Raw genomic sequence first — 21,865 nt, 5'->3', positions numbered from 1 at the left:
AAATGATCAACTTATCATTTCTAACCCATCTTCATGGATAATTGATTTTCTCAGATGTTTATTATAATTTAGCCAGTACCTTCAAGCGAATGACTACAGCATTTGGTTGGTTACACGGCAATGAAAGTAATAAAATAGCACATTCCATTTTTGAACCTTGTTTTACAGGATTTATAGGTAGGTAGTATACCCATTGCTGTTTAACTGCACCATGCATTATTTAACTTTAACATGTTAAAGTGGCTTATTGTTATGGCTAGTGCTATATGTTCTGTTATTGTACTTTCTTTCAGCATATATAATGTGCAGGAATATAATTAAGAAATATACAGATAATACTTATTGGCACAGAGAAATCACAATGTTAAATTTAGTTCTCTTCATTTGCATTTTACTCTCTGAGTGTGTTCATGTTCAAGTATTTTTTGAACTTGCAAAAGATGTGATCAGGGTGGTAGAGCCTTTCAATTATCAATATAGTAATAAAATAACACTTCCATTTACTGCACCTCTGGCAACCTGCTTTGTGTACATTATACTTTAATAGTTTTAACCTTGCTAGTTCAAGCAAGCTACTGCTTCTTTCTGTATCAATAGCCTCCATTAAGGACACAATTAGATATGTTACACTTCAAATTTTACATTTTAACTTGACTTTCAGCCTTATTTCTCAAGATGTGGTTTTGCATTTACCTGCTGTTGAATTATACCATTAATGACTAAGTTACTGAAAAGGTTATGACTGTCCAGTACACCCCATTTTTAACTCCTGTTATCCTTTTTTCCCTCCACTCGTTCTCCTAAAAGGGGTGCAGTCTGTAATGTTCTGCTCACCAGCTGTAAGGACAGTGTCTGTCGGCTTTGGGCAGAGACGATATTGCCTGGTGACAGCCTCATCTCTGGTCACCATAACAACCACGCTTCTGACCAAAGCGGTGAAACAGCCAACTGTGCTGGCAGCTCCCGGAAAAACACCTGCAATGGGAAGGCACAAGGATTAACATCACACGAAGTAAGTGACTGATATCAATTTTGACTAAAATTTTAATAAATTTGTTTTAGATGCACTTTGTTAAATACAACAGTATTGTAATGAAAGTCCTTCCATTAAGGTTTAAAATTCAACTGTTAATTTGGATTTATTGCAATTTGTAGTAAAGCTGTCACTGTGATGGATTTTTTTTATCTGTCTGTAATGACATATGCTCCTTGAGAGTCGAGATGTTGCAGGATGTGGTGTTGGCTCACGTTAACTTCATCATCTTCTGACCTGTTTGCCCAGCAGGCAAATTGCAAGGGGTCGGACATACATTTAATGTGGTTAATAGTTTCAAAGTTTATTTATTTAGACGGGACAATGCATATTAATGCACACTACATTAAGCAGTGTGAATACACCGGGTTTTAGCAGTAATGCTAGTTTCCACCCGCAGTTTCACTATGTTGGCAACAAGGGCATAATCCACATCAGAATGCAGGAAAACACGCCGCTCAACAGTATTTTGAAAGTGACTGCAGTACCAGTTTTGGCCATTTCTTACACACGGCTCCTTTAAAGTCTAATGAAATTTTCTCCCTCAAAAAATGAAAGAATAAACAATATAGAAAAGGATTTCTACTGAGTTTCACTGAGATGGACAATGTTTCGAATCTCGATTCATTTTCTCAGCAAGTAAAAAATGTAAGTTAACTAACTTGACTGACGTTTTCCACACAGTTTAATTTTCAAGAATCACGGCATTCCTCCTATCGGGATATTCCCTTGCCCTCCCTTACTGGCTGCCTGCCTCACCAGCAGAATCGACATTACTCCCACAAGAGAGCCAGCAATGGCATGCCCCACGCTAATGCCCTCTGCCACTTCCACATCGCTGCCAGCATCAACCCTGCCACAGGTTAGTCAAACACGTCATTCATTGCTTTAGCCGCATTCATTGTTCAACAGCAAATTCTTCAAATTTGGAGAAAAGTTAGAAACTACAAGATTGTGCAAGTTCTTAAGAGAAGGAAAAAGTGTGGTCATAGGGTCTCACCTTTGTTTCTTACTGCAGAACATGCAGTTAAATATTTATTTTGCCTCTGGATGTTTGTTTAACATTCCAGTTTGTGCTCAGAGCTGCTCAGAGTAGCTGCGAGCACTGTGAGTCTAAGAAATCTTCTGAATTATATGTCCATGCTTGAATTATGTTTAATGGTAGAAAATTGCAGACTGAACTTGCATTACAATCATGAAATTTAATTTGGGCCCACAGTCTTTCTCCAGATCAGCATGTTGTTAGAATGTTTCAGTTTCCCTGTCATATGTTTATCAACTTATCACTTGACATTTTTAACAGACATTCCTCTGCTACCATCCATCTCCTCTCTAAATGCTGTGGATGATGAGGAACCTGGGGGTCCATTTACTGTCCACTGGCTCAACAACAAAGAGCTTCAATTTACATTAGCAATGGAAGTCTTTCTGCAGCCGCTCAGGGGCAGTTTAGAACAGCAGACTGAATGCTCCAGTGAAGGTACAGAAACATTATATTGCCAGCCATTGACGCTTCTCTTGAACAGGTGTTGCAGTGAAGCTGGAACACTGTTAAAGATGTCACGCTTCAATAAATTGTTGGGGACCAACAACTTTTTCCGTTATTTTCCAGATGCTGACGATGAAGAAAACCTTGAAGAAGATAACAGTTGCAGGTCAAGTGATCCCAAAGGACTTGAAGGTGTGGAGCTTCCTGTAGCGGCGGTGGAGCACCAGGTGGATGTTCTGTTAGAGGAGTGGAACAAAGGGGCCGACATGCTGTTCAGTATACATCCCATGGATGGTTCTTTGTTAGTTTGGAATGTGGACTGGCTAGACGAATACCAACCCGGCATGTTCAGGCAGGCTCAGGTATGACATCTATCAATCGCTTGATCAATCTGTTTATCTATCTTATCATTCCATCTTTTTGTCCAGCTTATCTGCTATTGAGTTATCTGTAATATCTATCAAAGCATGCTAGCGCAGAGGGACTTAACTTTGCAGTGTAAAAGGGAGATTTAGACCATATATTTTTCAACAAGATAGAAATGTAAAAAGTGCAGTGCTTTTATGGAGTTACTTTGATCTTGCTCAGTTAGGATTTTTTTTTTTTTTTTAAATCATTTTGATTCAATAACTGTTGTTTAAGGTGCTTTCACACACAAGCTTTAGTCCACTGAAAAACTAAAGTTTTCATTATGTCTTAGTGCAGTTCACTTTTTCCAGCATGACCACAATAATCACACTCTGATGTGGACCAAAGCGAGCAGATGAATACCTTTTCAAAAAAACGTGGTCTCGATTCAATGCAAACGGTGAACTCTGGTGCCGTCCTAGTGTAGACAACACCCTACCAAAGTAGGATGTATGATTTGAAGAATTGAGTTAAGCACAGACTTTAGTTTCTGTGGGATTAATGTGGTGATGCATCACTTAGTTTAGAGCTGTGCATGATTTAATGCACCTAAAATCCTGTACTGCTTTGTTATTGTGTCTTTACATGTCCTTTTCCAGCTAAAATATTTAGCAGTGTTCTAATTCAAGCTCTGACAACTAATCCACATACGTTCGCTATGTAGGAAAAAAAATACACCAGTATGTTGTACAACACAGGAGCTTCTTCCTGTATTTATATTTGATGTTCCCCCATCAGAGACACATGACCAAATAAGCAATAGAGACATTCTCATGTGGTTTGGAGTCACGCATTTTGGTGTGCTCTAATTTTTCTCAGCGTAAAAAAAATAACCAGACATAGTTGAAAAGCGTAAAAACTGATCATATGGTTCAGGATAGAGGAAATGAACTAAGGTGTGAATGCACCCTTAAACACATCATATGGACTGTTGTGAACAATTATGTTTTTGTTAAAAATCCAAGATTCATGCTTTGAGGGGAAAAAAAATTACACTGTTACTGTTGATGTTTTGGGGGACAAGTCTTTAACACTGTTCCAGTTAATGCGTTCTAAGAGGACAAGAGGCAGATTTTCACTGACATTCCCATCAGCCAGTTGTTTGCTTGCTGTATGAGGGCTCTGAAAGAATCTTTCGATGTTTAAAATGGTTAAGGCAAGCGGCTTAAATTAGTAAAGACGGAAGATAATTATCTTAATAAGCACAAGTATTGTTGTGTATTATTTAATTCCTTCATTTTACTCATTTAATTTTGTACATGTTTGAAGCAGACAGAGAAGAAATATCTCTGTTTTTATAATTACTGTTGTTATAATTAAATTTTACTTCACTTTTTGTCACCCTGCTTCTCATGAAAGAAGATGAGAAGAAATGTTGTGATATTCACACACATTGCAGCTTTGATTGTGAAGAATATATGCTTTGTTTTTAAATCAGAATAACTTTTAGATACTGCAGGTTCCATTGATGTAATATTTTTCCTTCTTTCTCAGGTGTCATTCGTGTCGCGTATCCCTGTAGCATTCCCTACGGGTGATGCCATCTCGCTGAGTCACAGCGTGGTTATGTATGCTTGCAACAAGAATGTGGATCTGGCTATTGAACATGGCAGACAGCGGCCACCTGGGAGCTCAATGTCTCAAACAAAATCTACTCTGATCAGCTACGGAGGTGCAGTAAAAGCTTCACCCAGCAGTAGTCTCCGACTGAGCATCTTCACCCCCAATGTCCTCATGATCTCTAAACATGATGATGGCTCTCTAAATCAGTGGGCAGTCAGTTTTGCTGAAGACTCAGCTTTCTCAACTGTGCTCAGTGTCTCCCACAAATCCCGCTACTGTGGCCACCGTTTCCACCTCAATGACTTGGCCTGTCACTCCTTACTCCCGCTTCTCCTAACCACCTCGCATCACAATGCCTTGAGGACACCAGAGGCAGATAACATCCTGGCTCCTCCAGAGGCCTACTCCACTGGCGTGTCCTATTCCAGATCTCCGTTTCATGTGTCACGGCCCAGCCGGGTCTCTCTGGGCGGTGTTTCTCAGGACCCCAATGCAATTTACAGCGAGCTGATTTTATGGAGAGTGGATCCCGTCGGCCCGCTGTCTTTGTCAGGCGGGGTTTCGGAGCTTGCTAGAATAAATTCTCTTCATGCATCAGCATTTGCTAATGTGGCCTGGCTGCCTACGCTCATTCCCAGCAGCTGTTTAGGTGAGGAATATTTTATGGTTTTGATTTGATTTTTAGATTTCTTGTATACTTTGCCATGTTGATGAGCAATACAGCTGTGTTAATTATTTTAACAAACATTTTTAGATTCACTAATGGGAAAATACAATTTTCGTTTCATAAATAATCAAACGATCCAAAGAGAGGAGCCCTTTGGCATGAAATCCAATTAAAGCAGGGTTTCAGAATTTGATTAATCTTACCAAATTTTTACCATACCAATATTTTACCATAAAAGCTTGGATTTGCAAGCAGTATCCAACTAAGGAGACAATAGTGTTTTATAGTAACAATTATACTGAATGTCCTTCATATGCATTCTTTTTTTTTTGTTATTTTGTTTTGTGTATTTAGGTGCATACTGTAACTCCCCCAGCGCCTGCTTTGTAGCAAGTGATGGGCAATCACTCAGGCTGTATCAGGCTGTTATCGAGGCAAAGAAACTCCTGAGTGAGCTCTCCAATCCTGAGATATCAGTGAGTCATCAAAGGGGTTACTCCAACAAATTAAAAGTCAAGTATAGTCTGCTCTTCACTGGTAATTGTTTAAGTGTACCAATGCCTATTTCTTCTCAGAGCTCATCTTTGGAGAAGTATGTAATGCGTACACAGATATCAATCCCAGAAATGACAGGCTATTTAGTCACATTAAGTGATAAATGTGTTTAGATCATTTCTTTTCTTTTTTTTTTTTAAATGCTTGTTTCATTTCAGAAATATGTTGGGGAGGTCTTCACCATCATCAGTCAGCAGTCAACAGCAAAACCAGGCTGCATCATAGAACTGGATGCCATTACTGACTTTGTAAGTATAAATGAAATGCGAAAAAAATGGATTTCATTCACACACTGTACTCCTGACTTAAAAACATGAATGCCACATATTTGGGAAAGTTTCAGCTAAATACTAAACCTTTCCTAGCATGAAGCACTCTGCAGTAGTGTTTGTGAAAGGTCAAGCTTGTAAAATCAGAAGCAGAGTAAACCTTTTTTCCATCCCTTTGGGCAGTTCATGCGTACTCGTATCTCTCTGTTACATTAATATAGCCTGTATCTCCCTGTGTACATATACTGTCCACACTACGGAAGATGCTGAAACAGTCTGTAACTGATTTTGTTTCACCTGCTTCTCTTTTCAATAGCAAGGGAAGGAGACCCAGCTCTTGCACGTCTTTCAGGAGGATCTGATCCTTGGCAGTGTGAAGAGAGCGGACGTACAGGGAACTCCTGATTCTGCTTGTAAGAATATAGAATTTTCTTTTTTTCTATTTAAATTGTGGCCATATTATGTATTTCCGTGTTTTCTGACTTATCTACAATGTTATAACACTTAATTCTCAAATTATGTGACCAGTGGCTGAAAACATTAGGTATACATATGGTTTACAAGAGTTTGTTTATGTAATGTACAAGAACCGGGTTTGGGAGGTCAACCCAAGGTTTCAAAGGACTTTATGAAATTGTTGGTTCTGTATTACGTGAGAACTGAGTTTCCTTTTAAGTTGTGGTCTCCAGGAAGTACATTTTACTATAGGACATAGAGACAATTGAAGACGTTTAACCAAGCAAACTAATCGTTGTAGTTGTGGATCTTTGTTGACGTGCCTTTTGGAGTCTTTCTGGGTACAGATCTATTATAGAGGTGCCAAAATTAAGATTAAATTGTTAGAAATTAGCATAATATTGCCACTTTTAAGATTTAATAGTAACCTATTTACCCCTGTCAAGTCACAGACAATGTTGATCTTTTCTATTTTGGTTTGTTTCTCCTGGTGTGCAGCCTCCAGCGAATCAGCATTTTCTGCACGTTTTTTCCTGGTTGTGGTGGAATTGACTCCAACAGGCCGTTCGCTACTCCACATGTGGCATCTTCATCTTGCTGCTCTACCTGTCACAATGGGTAGGTACCTTGAAAAATATTTTTTTTGTTTGTTTTGCGAAGTTCTCAGGATTCAAGCAATATTTTCCAATTGTTTTGTTTAATCATCAGCCCAATAAACTGGCAGCCTTTAAGATTTAAGATTCTTCCAGAGGAAGTTATGACAAATGTTAGTTTATAAATGAGCAGTAATTCAGATTTTTTTTTTACATATAATTTTGAACTGTTGTATTGTGCTATATCAATCTTATGTTTTGAAGCTTCTTTGAAATCTAGCATTGATTACCACTTTACCACTTAATCCCCAATCTCAAGTACGGTAATTTCTTTTCAAGCCACTGAAAGTCCCAATACTGGTTTTTAACTCCCTCATCTCAACATCACTAAAAGCAGATTGTTGTTGTTGTCATTATTATAGTTATTTCATTTTAACACCACTTACCCCACTCACCACAACCAAATGGACCATTGAAAAACACAACAATCTTTACTGAATAAACAGCCAAATATGAGCAATGGATTTGTACAATAACAGAAACATAAACAAGCCCTTTACAGGGAACAAACTCTCAGTAGCTGAGTACAATAGCTAAGTAATAATGAATATTTACACAATCTGGACAGAGGGCCTAACAAAGATGGTCTGTCTCTGGTCACTAACAATGTTGTAAATTACATAATGCATCTGTATTTTAATTTGTGTTTTTTTTTTTTTGCTTTTGTCAACCTTGTAAAAATAATCACCCAATGATGGTAAATATTCAGTGAATTCAACCCCTGGGCTGTTGTTAGTACATCTTCTTAAAAAAATGATATAAAGTACCATATGAATTTAATGATCTTTCCCTTGGTTTGTGTCTGCTGCAGCGTCGCCTATGAGCAGCTCTCAATTCATCAATGACGGACTAAGTTCTCCAGTAATCCAGAAGAGTAAACCGTGCACTTCCAATCTGCAGAGTGCTTGTCGCCTCAGCCTCACAACACGCAGGCTGTGCAGCCAAGAGATGGCTCTTCCTGCAGGAGTGGAAGCCATCAGTGTTACTCCCTCAGCAGGTTAGGATGATGAAAACACACAATTAAATGTAATGAGTCATTTTAATTGGTGAAACACCCACATAGACTAATGCGCACATTTAATTATACTACTTCAACTTTAAACCTTTTGAGCTATCTTTGTCTTTGAGTTGGCATGTGATAAAGAAGAAAAATGAATCTGGTCCTATACTGATTTAAGAAGCTTCTCATAAAAAATCACACCAAGAAACTAACGAATGGTTTTACTGTTTTAAAAATGTTTTAATGCAAGCTGTTAATATCAAATTTAAAGTAAATGTGTTGATTCAGATAATGATGTTCTATATAGATTAATTCAGACATACTCAAAGAATCAGTATTCATACAATATTTACCAGTGCATAAGTATTTTTATTGATGGTAAATACATTAAATGAGTGAGTTAGTCGTCTTGTGACACATTTTTCTCTGACAATTCGTTCCATCCTGACAAGTCACAGAGATTGAACATACCTCTGCAAAACTTCAACCAGTAAGCCTAATTTAGAAAACTAGACATTTTCTCTTTTTTTTTTCCACTCGCTTCACTTATGATTTTGCTGAACACTGTGTGTGTTTAAAAGCGAGAAGAGGGGACTGTAGCTTGACCCAAAACTTGATAGAATATTCAGACTATATACCACAAAATATCCCAACGAACTGAGCCAAAACTGCACTTCTGCGGGTATAACAGCTAATACATCCCTGTATCTTGGTAAAAACCAATTCATATATTCTCTGATCACATCTCTCTCTTTGCTGAAGGTGGGTTAACGTTACAGATCTGCTAGCATCTCTGCCTTTGGTGGTTGGGTTGGGGTAGCTTTCAAAACAAATAGCTTTTGACTGTGAGACATTTAGAGAGACTGTGCGGTCTGGCTCATAGTTGTAACTTAACTTATTGAACAGTTTGCTGCCGGATAGAGATATAAATATCATATACAGCAGCATAAGAAATGCATAACTGCTGCACGTAAGAAATGTAGAGAAAACCAGAGGTGAAACATTTGGACAGTGTTGCTAAAATCATTTAATGACACGATTTGTTTGATTCTTCTGAAGAAACAGATGAAACTAACCCACTCCTAAAGTGCCTGACTATCCTTTCATGTTATGGCATGTGGTTAGGGATTGTCATGTCGATATATAAATGGAAGTCTACCACAGCACGATTTGCTTTAGACCTTTAGTGAAAACCACTAGGTTGCTCATCGTGGCACAGCACCATTCTGTGTTTCAGGTGAACAGAAATGAGTGTGTAAAGTGGGTTAATGGGAGTTTGGAGAATTGTTTTTGTAATTTAAGACAAAAGAACTGTTTCCAATAGTTTTATAAAAAGTCAGAGTCATGGAAAGTGAAGATGCAGAGAAGAAAAAAACAGAATGCCTATTAAGTACTATCCCTTCTCTTATTAGGTCACCTGAGTGCATCGTGTTCCCTACCAGCTGGCTGTGTGCCTTACCTCCTCGCTACTTCCTGCTCTGATGGAAAAGTGCGCTTCTGGAGGTGCAGTGTTGTGATGCCAGAACCCTCCTGTACAGACACCTTTGTGTACCAGTGGGATGAATGGCCTCTCCTGGTTGATGAAAGACTTCCTAACAGCAGCGCAGTAAGTGTGTCTGGTCGCCCCATCAAGGTGAGCTGCTGTCACACTGGACGGATTGCTGTTGCTTACAAGCAGATGCCAAATACACCCCTGAACTCATCGCCTCATCAGAACTCTAATGGACTGCCATCTTTTCCTCCTACTTTGGCATCTTCCCCATATGTATACAACAGTACACACCTGGCCCCTTCTCTGACTGTACAGCCCAGCCCAATTCTCCATGTTGGCCCGAACCTAATGAAGGCGAAAGAACCACTGGTCTACATCAGCATATTTCAGTGTGACTCCACTGGTGGTTCACAGTGGATTCTTGAGCAGACAATAGTGTTGAACAGCACAGACCCCACAGCTAGCACCTCAGCAGCGAACACTGTCACTATTCCAACTAATATAGACTTCTCTGTACCCAATGAGAATTGCCCTGCGTCTGCTAATAAGAGCCTAGTTCACCTGGACTGGGTCTCCCAAGAGGATGGGTCTCACATTTTGACTGTTGGTATTGGGACAAAGATTTACATGTACGGCCGTCTGTCTGGGAAGCCTCCAGAGCTGGTTCTGTCTTCTGATGCCAGTAGAGATCAAAGTATGTCTCGCCTGGTTCTGCTTCGATCAGTCAATCTGGTCTCCTCTGTTGAAGGCTCATTACCCATCCCAGTTTCCCTCTCTTGGGTACGAGATGGGATCTTGGTAGTGGGCATGGACTGTGAGATGCACGTGTACTCCCAGTGGCAACCCCCGGTCCCTCCCAAGCCTAACATCGTAGTTGTTCAAGACACAGACATCAGCAGCAGCTTTTCCTCCATAACCTCAGCCGTCAGACAGAGCCAAGAGGACGTCCTCTGTTCCGTGGGCCCCACATCTTTATTAGCCCCTCCAAAAAAGGCCCTAACGAGGTCAATGATGAGCCTGGCTCAGAAACTCAGTGGGAAAAGGACAGCTTACGACCTGCCCGTGGAGATGGAAGATTCTGGGCTTTTTGAGGCAGCGCATCAACTCTTTCCAACTCTACCCCAGTACCATCCTGTACAGTTACTGGAGCTCATGGACCTAGGGAAGGTAAATATAGATATTTATATTTTTTCAATCATGTTCTTGGGTGATGCAATTCTATTGGCAACATAGCTCAAAATGTATCAGTGAAGCAACTATTTCATAGACTGATGAAATATTTGCACTGACGATAATTTAAGCGCACTTTGAAACATAAAAATTCTAAATACAGCTGAGTGAAAGCAATGCCCAGTAGCTATGATTATGTCTGACAGACCTCCCTGGAACTTGTCCAGACATACTTTTTTCTGCAGATTTATTTCAACTGTGAACCTCATATGTTTGTGCCTCACAGCCTCCAGGGCTACTGACAAGTGGGGCACTTCACTATGAAGTGCAACCTTTACCTGTCATAGTTGGCTCTGGACCTATTTTTACGCCTTTCTCTTTCCACATGGAACTTTTTGTAGTTTGCACTTTTCTGTATTACAAGCTTCTCCTATTTGCAAACCTTAAACATCCAAGGTTACATACCCAAATGTTTCATGGGTATCTGGCAGTATCAAAGTGTTCTGCTTTTGCTGTTTCGCTTTCTATTTGATTCCTTATAATTCCACAGTTGTTCAAATATCTGAAGGGTCATTGCCCATCCCTAGAGGGAACGAGATAATGGATTAACTTAACAGTAAATTGCAGACTACGTGCATGTTTTTGGGCCGGAGAAGCAAAGCAAATGGTTGGAAACTCTTTGCTGACTTTATTTTAAGCAGCTTTACCAGCTCATATCCCACAGACAAATCCTTTAAGATCCGAAAAGAAAGCAGATCATAACATTACTTTAAGTTTATTTAACAAAACAAGTGACCTTAAATAGATGCATCATTTATCTGTCTTAAGGTCCACCGTGCAAAAGCCATCCTCTCCCACCTGGTGAAATGCATTGCTGGGGAAATTGTGACACTTAAAGACAGCAACACCAATCCAGAGAAACGCCTGCGCTCTCGAACCATTAGTGTCGGAGGCAGCACAGCCAGGGACCAGAAGATATTCAGCCAAGCAGAGAGTTCCAGTCCTGACTACACAGAGATAAGCTCCGTCCCTCCCCTGCCTTTGTACGCCCTTCTGGCAGCCGATGAAGACACACCACAACTTGGTCAGTATAAAACGTGCAGTGTAAGGAGAATTAAAGGGCAAATAACTCACCCTTGTTCTTCTACAAAAGCACTTTACCTCATGTGTGTCTCTTGTTTTGTGATCTCTTGGTTTTTCCTCATTGTTTGGAAAACAGGAGTTTGTATAATGACCTTAAATTAATGTATAGAAAATGGTTTTCTTAAATTATTTAGCTTAGTACTGTTACTTTGTGCAGATAAAGGGGGCAGTGTTAGTGGAGACAGTGGCCATGGCTCCAGTCAGACTGATGCTTACGATGAGCTCTTTCATACACCCAACATGGTGGATTTGGACCCTCTGGACAATGATCACGAGGAAACAGGAAATAAGGTCAGTTTTTTTTGCCTTGTGTTTAGTTTTTAGAAACATGGGAGTAGACTGTAGCTCTCATTGTGCTTTTTCTGCAACTTATCATGAGCCTATGAGGATATGAAAAATATGAGGAGATGCATTGCTAAAATGATGCCGTGTTGATTGTTTGACAACAGGGATTTCTACAAACTGTCTTCTCTCTTATTTCCTTTGTTAGGTTATAGACCTGTCACAGTACAGCCCTAAAGACTTTGGTCCAGAACATGCCCAGGTTCTGTCCAGCCACCTCCTCCACTCCAGTTTACCTGGGTTAACGCGAATGGAGCAGATGTCACTCATGGCGCTAGCAGACACCATTGCTACTACAAGCACCGATCTAAAGGACAACCAGGGCAAGAACAAAGGTACTTCAGGAACACAATGGCATTGTTGCTTTTAAGGGATGGAAATGTAATACATTTGGTTTCTGTTCTACATTATATTTGTACTAAAGTCATATTTGAAAAAGCCATTATAACTGAGTGTAACTGATAAACAGGAGGAGAGACACTGGATGAATGTGGCCTGAAGTTCCTGCTGGCTGTCAGACTTCACACCTTCCTCTCAACTTCCCTACCTCCAGCGCACCGAGCACAGCTACTACGGCAAGGTACATTTATGGTTTTCATATTTTAGTTTGGTTTGAATAAACTGGTCATTCACTGAATGTTCATACGCTGAAAAAAAAGTGCTCTTGAAATTAGTATTGAAGTTTCTGCTCCGTTACATAAAGAGACAGCTCTCCGCACATCCTCCGATATGGTTCAGGAGCTCATTGAGGTATTGGGGCAGTAACTCTAAAGCTACAGAGAGAAAAAGATTAATTATGGATTCACTTGTGAATTCTTCACTGTAAGTCTTCTTGAGAGAAGTGAACAAGCCCACAGTCTTTTCATCATCCTTAACTACTGCAATAAAGTTACCTCTGGGCTATCTACAATTCCTCCCACAGAAAACCTTATTGGGCAGAGTCTCAACAATGTAGCTATTAGAGGAGACTCGTAGTGAATCCCTTTTCTTCACTCATTCATGCTGATGCAGATGTTTTATCGCTTGTAGTTTACTGTATTCATTATTGAACTATAATAAGTGAAAAGATACCTTTTTTGTGAAATGTTCTTCCTTGTGCAGGCCTGTCAACATGTCATTATGCCTGGGCCTTTCACTCTGACGCCGAGGAGGAGCTGCTGAACATGCTGCCGGCCCTGCAGAAGGGAGAGCCCGGCTGGCCGGAGCTGCGCTCCATGGGCGTGGGCTGGTGGCTGCGCAGCACCGACAAGCTACGCAGGTGTATTGAGAAGGCAAGGCAGATGATATCACTTCATACTCACTTATCTTCAAAAATCAGATATATAATTTTGATACTGCGTCTAATTTGTATCTAACTTAAACATTTGCAACTTGTGTATTTTATAACTTAAAAAAAAAGTTAGATATAGTATTCTTAGATTGATGTTATAATACAACTTTCATATCGTCGAGGGTCTGGTAGTGTATGGATTGAAGGATTTCTCTGCACATGAATCAATAGAAGTATAATTTTATTTTTGTAGTGTTGTTCCAATGCCCGTACCGGCATCAGAACCTGTCACCGATTGTGTAAAAAGAAATAAGGATATGATATAAAAGGATACACAAAAACCAGCAGAGGAAATTGCATAATATTGAATTGAATATTAATATTTGCTATTGGAGCACTGTTGCCTCACAGCAAGAAGGATTCTGGTTTGGCTCCCGGGCCCGGCGGGGGTCTTTCTGTGTGGCGTTTGCATGTTCACCTCGTTCTTGTGTGGGTTTTCTCTGGGTACTCTGGCTTCCTCCCACAGTGCAGAAACATGTATGTTAGGTAGATTGATGGTTCTAAATTTGCTGAAGGTGTGAGTGTGCTACAATGTACTACAATAATTACTGTCCAGGGTGAACCCCTGCCTTCTGCCTGCATTGAGCTGGGATAGGCTCTACCAGACTCCCAAGACCCTGTATAGGAAATAAACAAATGCCTTGCCACTTTGTGTTGAGCTGGCAGGTGGAAAAGCAGTGGCACGTCAGTAGTTGGACTGACCTAGCTATCTAGTGTTGGCATTATGTCAGTCATATGATGTTATTTTACGTTTGATTGCTCATTACGTACAGCGGTTTCCAATGATATGGTGAATATCAATAAATGAAAATCAAGTAGCCTTTTCAAGTATCTAAGGAATCGTCAGGTGACAGAGTATGACGACTTCAGTCAAAGGAGAAGACGGAGGAACCACAGCAGTAGCCTTTGGAGTTTGTTTTTCAGACGAATAACTGGCAAAACTGTGGATATCATTGTCCTGGATGATGGTGTCCCTTTCTATCGTTAGATCACTTCTTTTATCACTCAATCAATCATTTGGAGTCACAGTACAATTGACTGGGCAGGAAATGCTTCTGTGAAACTATTCTCCCTAAACCTTGTACGACTGAACATATTTCCATCCATCCATCCATCCATCCATCCATCCATCCATCCATCCATCCATCCATCCATCCATCCATCTATCCATCCATCCATCCATCCATTTTCATTCGTACTTCTCACCTAATAATATTGAAATGAACTGAATTTGAACTAGTTCAAAATGAAAATGGTGAACTATGAACGTGAACTGTTCATTTTTAAACTATGTGAACTGAACTTTGAACTAGTTCATCAGAAGTATGAACTTGCACAACACTGCATCCATCCATCCATCCATCCATCCATCCATCCATCCATCCATCCATCCATCCATCCATCCATCCATCCATCCATCCATCCATCCATCCATCCATCCATCCATCCATCCATCCATCCATCCATCCATCCATCCATCCATCCATCCATCCATCCATCCATCCATCCATCCATCCATCCATCCATCCATCACTCATCTGTTACCGGGTCGCAGGAGCAGCAGTCTTAGGAGAGATGCCCAGACTTCCCTCACCCTAGACCCTCACATTTCACCCCATACATTTCAAGTAAGCTAAAATAAAATGCAAGCAGTCAGCCTGATGACAGACATTTGGAACTCTGACATAATGTCTGACTAGTATGGGAATGATATTTGGTGACAGAATTGGTATCAGAAGGGAAGAATATTTATCAGAACATCTTTATAGATTTTTATGTCTTTTTAATGGGAGTTTAGAAATTAAAAAACTTGCAAATTTTGTTTGTAGCTCTTTCAAGGAGGTGAAATGTTATTTGAACTGAACCAAAACCAAAAGTGAGCCAACTTGTATCAAAATTGACTTTTTTTTTTCTTGAGATAAAACTGCTTCAGAATCGTTTAAAGATAAACTTCACAGTTCTACACATCGGCCCGATGTACTGGCACTGAGTGCTCAGTTTATTCAATGAAATGCCATCAGGTGTCTGAAAATGCATTTCTGCTGAGGTTTCTTTAAAATGCATTGCTATTGCAGAGCGAGGTACTCACTGAAATGACCCATAAAGCTACACGGTATTGAGATAACAGCTACATTATTTAGATACATTTTGCAGGCAGAGAAACAGGTGTTAGTTGAATGTGTGTTCTTCTTTGTTTTGTTTTTTGTCAGGTTGCCAAGACCTCTTTTCAGAGAAACAATGATCCTCTGGATGCAGCTATATTTTACCTAGCTCTGAAAAAGAAGGCAGTGGTTTGGGGACTGTACAGGTAGGAAAATATGTTAGGATTCGCATTTTGCTGTTGTACAAAATTAGTCCTGTTGGATTATTGAAGCCCGGTGTTGTTGTGACTTGCCTCTTTTTCCAGGTCTCAGAAGAATGCAAAAATGACAGATTTTTTCCGCAACAACTTCAGCGAGGACAGGTGGAGGAAAGCAGCACTGAAAAATGCCTTCTCCCTGCTGGGAAAGCAGCGCTTCCAGCATTCTGCAGCCTTTTTTCTTCTAGCCGGCTCCCTCAAGGATGCTGTGGAGGCAAGTGGAAAATAGACTTGATGAAATGTTTCCAAAAAGGATTTATTTCAACTGCACTGTCACCTCTAAGCTTGAAAACCCTAAGAAAGAAACCAGGCTGTCAGTATGAGTTAAGTTTAGTATTTCTCATTTTTATTTGATAATCTATGACACTGATTTAACTTTTCTCCTATTTTTTTATTCAGTGGAAGGGTTTAATGATGTAAAAAAAAAAAAACGGTTTTTGGGCAATTTCCTTTTGCATATAAAAAAAAAAAAGATTTTGGAGTATTAAATGTTACTGGGTCACTGCATTTCCCTGTTTCATCCTGCACTAGAGGCTTAAAACAATTTAAAATAACTGAACAGTTTATTTCCTACTGCAGGTGTGTTTAGAGAAAATGCAGGATCTGCAGCTGGCCCTTGTCATCTCTAGATTGTATGAGTCAGAATATGAAACTGCCTCCACCTACAAGAAGATCCTCCAGAGGCATGTTTTGGGACAAGACAAACAGGTGACCAGTTTGCATCTGTTCCAGACACAATAGCTGGTGTTTTGGTTCTTTAAATTATATTATTTGACTATCCAGTATTGTTCTGGTTTCACATTTCAGTTGGAGGAAAAATAACACTTCCTCTTTTTTATTTATTTCAGATTCCAGCCCAACCAGATCCGTTCCTAAGAAGCATAGCCCACTGGATCCTGGAAGACTACAGCAGAGCTTTGGACACTCTAATCGAGCAGCCTGCTAACTGTAAAAGCTCTGGGTCCCCTGACAGTAAATGTGACACGGGTACTCCTTTTCTTTCTTTTTTTACCCTAGTAATATCCATTATTTTAGGTATGCAGCAAATTGTATTGCAGGCAGGAAACTGGAAGATGCACAGTAATAGATAGGAACCATAGTAAAACAGAATTCTTGATTGGTTTATGTGCTTCCCGTTTGACAGAAAAACGCTTATGCTGGCTAATCCACATATTAAAACCACCTGTGTTTAAACTCTGGATCTGGGATAAAGGTAGCGCTTGTGGCGGGGGTTGGACGGGTGTCGGTGTTTCCATTGAATGGTCTTTTCCTTATGAGCGTAACTCTTCCTAGTTTTTTCTCGTATCTCGTCTTGCAAGACTTTTCCTCAAAACTATGAAAAAGATCTTGACTTCAAAGAAGATGGAAAAAAACATCTTTAGTCTGACAAACTATTGCCACCACTGCTGTTGCAAAAATGATTGACTGATGAAGGCAGTAGATGATCATTCAAATGGTTATTGAAGGGCAAAGCCCTTACGTAATGTGGTAACTGCACAATGATAAAGATTAAGCAACCATTTTTACTACATCATATTAATGAGGCCAAAACCAGCTCGGAGCTAGATTTTGACGCTGCAGGAGACTTGTAAATGCGCAAAAGCGTTTCCATTACAGTTTTGCGATAAACTGGATTATCGACATGTCTGATAACCACCTTGTGAAAGTTTGAAAGGTTTTTTGCGATATTTGGCAATTTTTTCAGATTAGAGGCGTTTCCACTACAGGTTTTTCTCTGTGATATTTGAGCTTTGTGCAGATCTAGGGGAAATGGAAACACGACTTGTTTAATACCTCGTTGGAGTACGTCATGCATCCGAATACAACACTTTAATAATCTATGAAGACCTGAACTTTATATGAACCCTACTTTGATTTAAAAGCTTAATGATTCACAGATTGATATCCCTATCCCATATGTGTTTCATAATTCATGTTGTCAAATCACTCTTGGTTGACTTACAGCGGGGGTAAATTCAACTTAAACATGAAAATTGCTCTTCTCCATCAAAGTTGGATGCTTTTTGCTCAGGCTATAAGGAACAAGCTGTCGTCTGATTTTGCAATACCTCTGATTTATGTATTTATTTTGATTAAATTTGTGCTTCACTTTCTTGACTTAAGTTATTTTGCTTTAAATTATAGCTCTGACTTCAGTTGACATTTAAGTCACCAAACAGTGCATAAAGGTTTCTTGAAGGTTAGCAGTGATTCTTTCAGTGTAGTTCTAGCTCAGTTTTTGATCGAGTAATAAAAGTTATTTCTTTGTGTTTCTGTCTCTTTCCAAACATTCCAGGTTCCTTTGCTGTCTCTCCCTGTAACCCAGAGGTTTTCAACTTCTACATCTACCTCCGTACACATCCGCTACTCCTTCGCCGTCATTTTGGCTCCTCAGATAAAGCTAAAGTTGGCCTGACTGCTGAAGGTCGCAGGGCTGATTCCATCAGCCTGGATGAGAGAAGACTGTTTTTCACTACTGCATACGCACATTTGCATGCCGGTTGCCCCATGCTAGCACTCGAAGTTCTCTCCAAGATGCCCAAAGTCCACAAGCATTCCAAACTCTCCAACCAGGAGGATACGGCAGTTGCAGCTGAGCTCAGTGTTGGGAGTAGGAACGGACAAGCATCGGACCCAAACTGGCCGCAGTCGCCTCTGAACGGCTACGAGTCAGAAGGAAACAGCTTATCCCACAGTCACTCAGATTCAGTGTTAAGTTTTGATTGGAGTCAGCCATCACTGACCGTTCCAGATGAGTCCCTGGAGCTGAAATGGGACAGCGACAAAGATGATGATGATGATGATGATGAGGAGGATCATGAGGATGATGATGATCAGGAGGCTGATGAAGAAAGGAAAGAAGGGAAATGCGGTAGAACTACAGACTGCAGTGTGTTTCAAGATGCGCAGGATGCCATGTCAACAGGGCTGGAACGAGTGATAAGTGAGGAGACTGAAGACGATGATGATTGCATTGCTCCATCTGATGACATCTTGGCAGCTCAGCTCAAGTTCACTGCCTGCTTGAAGATTATGACCAATGAGCTGCGCACGCTGTCAACGGGGTACGAGTTGGATGGAGGGAAGCTCCGGTACCAGCTCTGCCAGTGGTTGGAAAGAGAGGTACAAATCTATTTGCATTTAACGATTTACAGACCAAATTTTGTCCTTAAGTTTTCTCAGTGGAATTGTGTAGCTCATACCTATTTCTACCTTTTTTTCATGTTGTTTTTTGAACAATTTATCTGTCAGCTCCTATAAACATCATGTTGGTTACAGCTCCAGGGTTTTTCTCTCATGTGCAAATGGTTCATTTTATTGCTAATATGTTTAGCTTAGTCCCTCATGCATAGATGAGAAAGTATAACTTCACAATGAACTTTTTCTTTTCTTCTTCGTATTTGTTCTTTTCCACCCAGGTTGTGGCTCTTCAGCATTGCTGCAGTTATAAACCTTGCTTGCCAGAGTCATCTTCCCAAGGTGATACTCCAGTTTCTGGACTAGTAGAGGAGGAACAGGTGGGCATTATGGACCAGCTTTTTTTATGATGAAAATAAATTTAGAAAAGTGCACCGTCTTGTGACATTTGTAAAAAATGTGAGATTGTGCCCTTTTTGTTTGATGTAAGCATGAAACCCCATTTTAACATTCTGCCTACTTTTGGCCAACTTTTTATTTCTTTTTAGCTAAAAAAAAAAAATCAAAGCACAAAGCATAAAAATTGCATTATAAAGACCAAGAGTTGCCTACAGATTATGTGATTTAAAGACGAATGTTTTTATTAGTAGATCACTCTGTGCTTTTGTCTCATTACTAGCCAGTTAGATAACATTGGGATAGTTACAGATCTCCATATTAAAAATGATGCATAAATCAAATGTTTTCAGTCTGGGAGCCCCTATGGTGATGGCCACAGGAGCAGGAGACAGTGGCTGCAGAGTAACCAGCCTTTACTCCGAATGTTTCTGAGCTACTGCAGCTTACATGGCTCCCACGGTGGAGGACTGGCTTCTGTACGCATGGAGCTTATATTGCTGCTTCAAGAGTCTCACCAGGTAAATAAAACATGCACCATGCACCTTAAAGAACCCTGATAGGCAGAGCATGACAGTTTACCAGTTGCAACCACATTTCTCTGACTTTAGTTTCTCCTGCTGGAAACTAATATTTTTAGGCTTGCTTGGATATTTTTAAAGAATTGCTTAGGAAATTAGCAGTAACTGGTTTTATTTTATTTTTTACCCTCATTTCTTCTTTTTTTTTTTTTTGTTCAATTCGCAACAACTTAATTTGAACAAATGGGACCATTAAAATGTTTTTTATTCTTCAGGTTTTATGTGGTTTAAATTTACAATGTTCTTAGAACTATTTTATTTATTTTGTGGTTACAGAATATTTTCTCTTTTTTGAGTGTATTTAAAAAGAATATTTAATTACATTAACAGCTGTACATGGTTATATTGTGGCACTGATCAGTTTAAAGAGAGATTACATGGTTGTGACCATCACAAAGAAGAAGATGGCCATTAGCTACCCCTGGTTCATACCTGAGAGCAAAGTTGTTCACTCAACTGATATCATACTCCCTCTCAAAGGAAGGATACTGAGCGGATTAGTAGCGATGTGCACATGAAGCTATCTGCAAAGCTTTTGAGTCAGTGCAACCTGATTCCCAGGATAGACACACATGTACACACACGGGGGGGTGGACTTTTGGCTATTACAAATTGGAATAAAATTTTAAGGACAAAAACAGCTCAATAAGCCAACACGGGAATTACTTCAGCACAGTCAGTATGCACTAGGGGGAGGCTTCCTACTTTTCCATTCTGATTTTTAAAATGAAATAACTTTATTTTCTCCTTAGCTGTATAGTTCCTGATTGTTGTTGAGGGTTTTCTTTTCTTTGTTTTATTCCCTTTGTGTTGACTTCAAAATAGTGTGGAAAGTTCTTGTTAAGTAGGTTAGTGGCAGCTGGGTGTGATTCATCAAGGGTGAAGAAAATGAGCATACAGACTTATGTTCAGTAATGTAGCACACACAAAGCCTCTCATCGCCTTCATAGCAATTTTTTTTCTTTTCTTTTTCTTTATCTGTCAATCCCCCACAGACCAGAATGATCTTGTAGAAATCCTGTATGACATTTCCAGCAATTGGCTCATCCCGATTCCATTCACTTGGTTCAGTTCTATTATAGCTAGTGGAAAGACAGCTGTTTGAAACGTTCAAAGCAGCTTTCCTCCTCTTCTCTTTGTGAGCGACTATTTTAATCCTCTTGGGAGGAAATGATAAAGTAGAATGATTTCCTTTTTCTTTTCTTTGAATTTCTTTTTTGTGTGGTTTTAGTGTGGCATGAAGTTCCAGTAATGTATGTGTCCCAACGTATAGCTGTGAATATTTGAATTTATTTTTAATATATGATCAATTTGTACACTTTATTCTGTTTCCATTCATGTGGGCCTCTGATATTAAGTTTGTTGTAGTCGACTTCTTACCATCTCTTCTCTCTCCACAGGATGACTCTTTCAATTCGGTGGTTGCACTGAGTTCCCAACCCAGCTCCATCCCTCTTCTCATGGCTTGTACAGTCAATGTAAAGACAGTTGTGGCCAATCCCATCGTCTATTTGACCAACCTGACTCATGATATCTTGCAGACCATCAATTCACTCGACTCTCCACCACATCCTGATGTTGTTGACAATGAGGTAAAACAGTTGATTATTTTCTTTCATTCAAATTACGAGTGTAGTTTATTGGTGTACTGTTAGATTTTTTGAATGACAGTTTTTCATTAAAACAATATTTAATACTTGAAGGGGTGATGCTATTACTGGAAATGCATATATTTTGACCTTGTAGGTGATTCATTATTTTAAATTTAATGGAGCCAATTTCCTGTAGGGCTGCTACTAACTAACATTATTTTCTTGTCGA

At 39.7% G+C, this 21,865-nt stretch overlaps 1 protein-coding gene across 2 annotated transcripts in view; it reads left to right on the top strand.

Moving 5' to 3' along the window:
- LOC133450637 (dmX-like protein 1) overlaps positions 1-21,865 on the top strand; it is a 52,271-nt gene that overhangs the window by 8,956 nt on the left and 21,450 nt on the right. For both annotated transcript variants that reach the window (XM_061729414.1, XM_061729413.1), the window contains exons 9-32: positions 808-1,012; positions 1,718-1,895; positions 2,337-2,513; positions 2,646-2,884; positions 4,425-5,142; positions 5,515-5,636; positions 5,874-5,963; positions 6,301-6,397; positions 6,939-7,058; positions 7,905-8,090; positions 9,506-10,752; positions 11,584-11,839; positions 12,056-12,189; positions 12,389-12,575; positions 12,710-12,820; positions 13,342-13,511; positions 15,781-15,878; positions 15,978-16,143; positions 16,509-16,637; positions 16,778-16,916; positions 18,226-19,052; positions 19,349-19,447; positions 19,817-19,984; positions 21,445-21,636. In XM_061729414.1, coding sequence (XP_061585398.1) covers positions 808-1,012; positions 1,718-1,895; positions 2,337-2,513; positions 2,646-2,884; positions 4,425-5,142; positions 5,515-5,636; positions 5,874-5,963; positions 6,301-6,397; positions 6,939-7,058; positions 7,905-8,090; positions 9,506-10,752; positions 11,584-11,839; positions 12,056-12,189; positions 12,389-12,575; positions 12,710-12,820; positions 13,342-13,511; positions 15,781-15,878; positions 15,978-16,143; positions 16,509-16,637; positions 16,778-16,916; positions 18,226-19,052; positions 19,349-19,447; positions 19,817-19,984; positions 21,445-21,636 — 6,055 coding nt within the window. The remainder of the gene's footprint in view (positions 1-807; positions 1,013-1,717; positions 1,896-2,336; positions 2,514-2,645; positions 2,885-4,424; positions 5,143-5,514; positions 5,637-5,873; positions 5,964-6,300; positions 6,398-6,938; positions 7,059-7,904; positions 8,091-9,505; positions 10,753-11,583; positions 11,840-12,055; positions 12,190-12,388; positions 12,576-12,709; positions 12,821-13,341; positions 13,512-15,780; positions 15,879-15,977; positions 16,144-16,508; positions 16,638-16,777; positions 16,917-18,225; positions 19,053-19,348; positions 19,448-19,816; positions 19,985-21,444; positions 21,637-21,865) is intronic.

The sequence above is a fragment of the Cololabis saira genome, chromosome 9, assembly GCF_033807715.1.
Source record: "Cololabis saira isolate AMF1-May2022 chromosome 9, fColSai1.1, whole genome shotgun sequence".
Lineage (NCBI taxonomy): Eukaryota > Metazoa > Chordata > Actinopteri > Beloniformes > Belonidae > Cololabis > Cololabis saira.
This window is presented reverse-complemented; position numbering and strand designations above follow the sequence as displayed.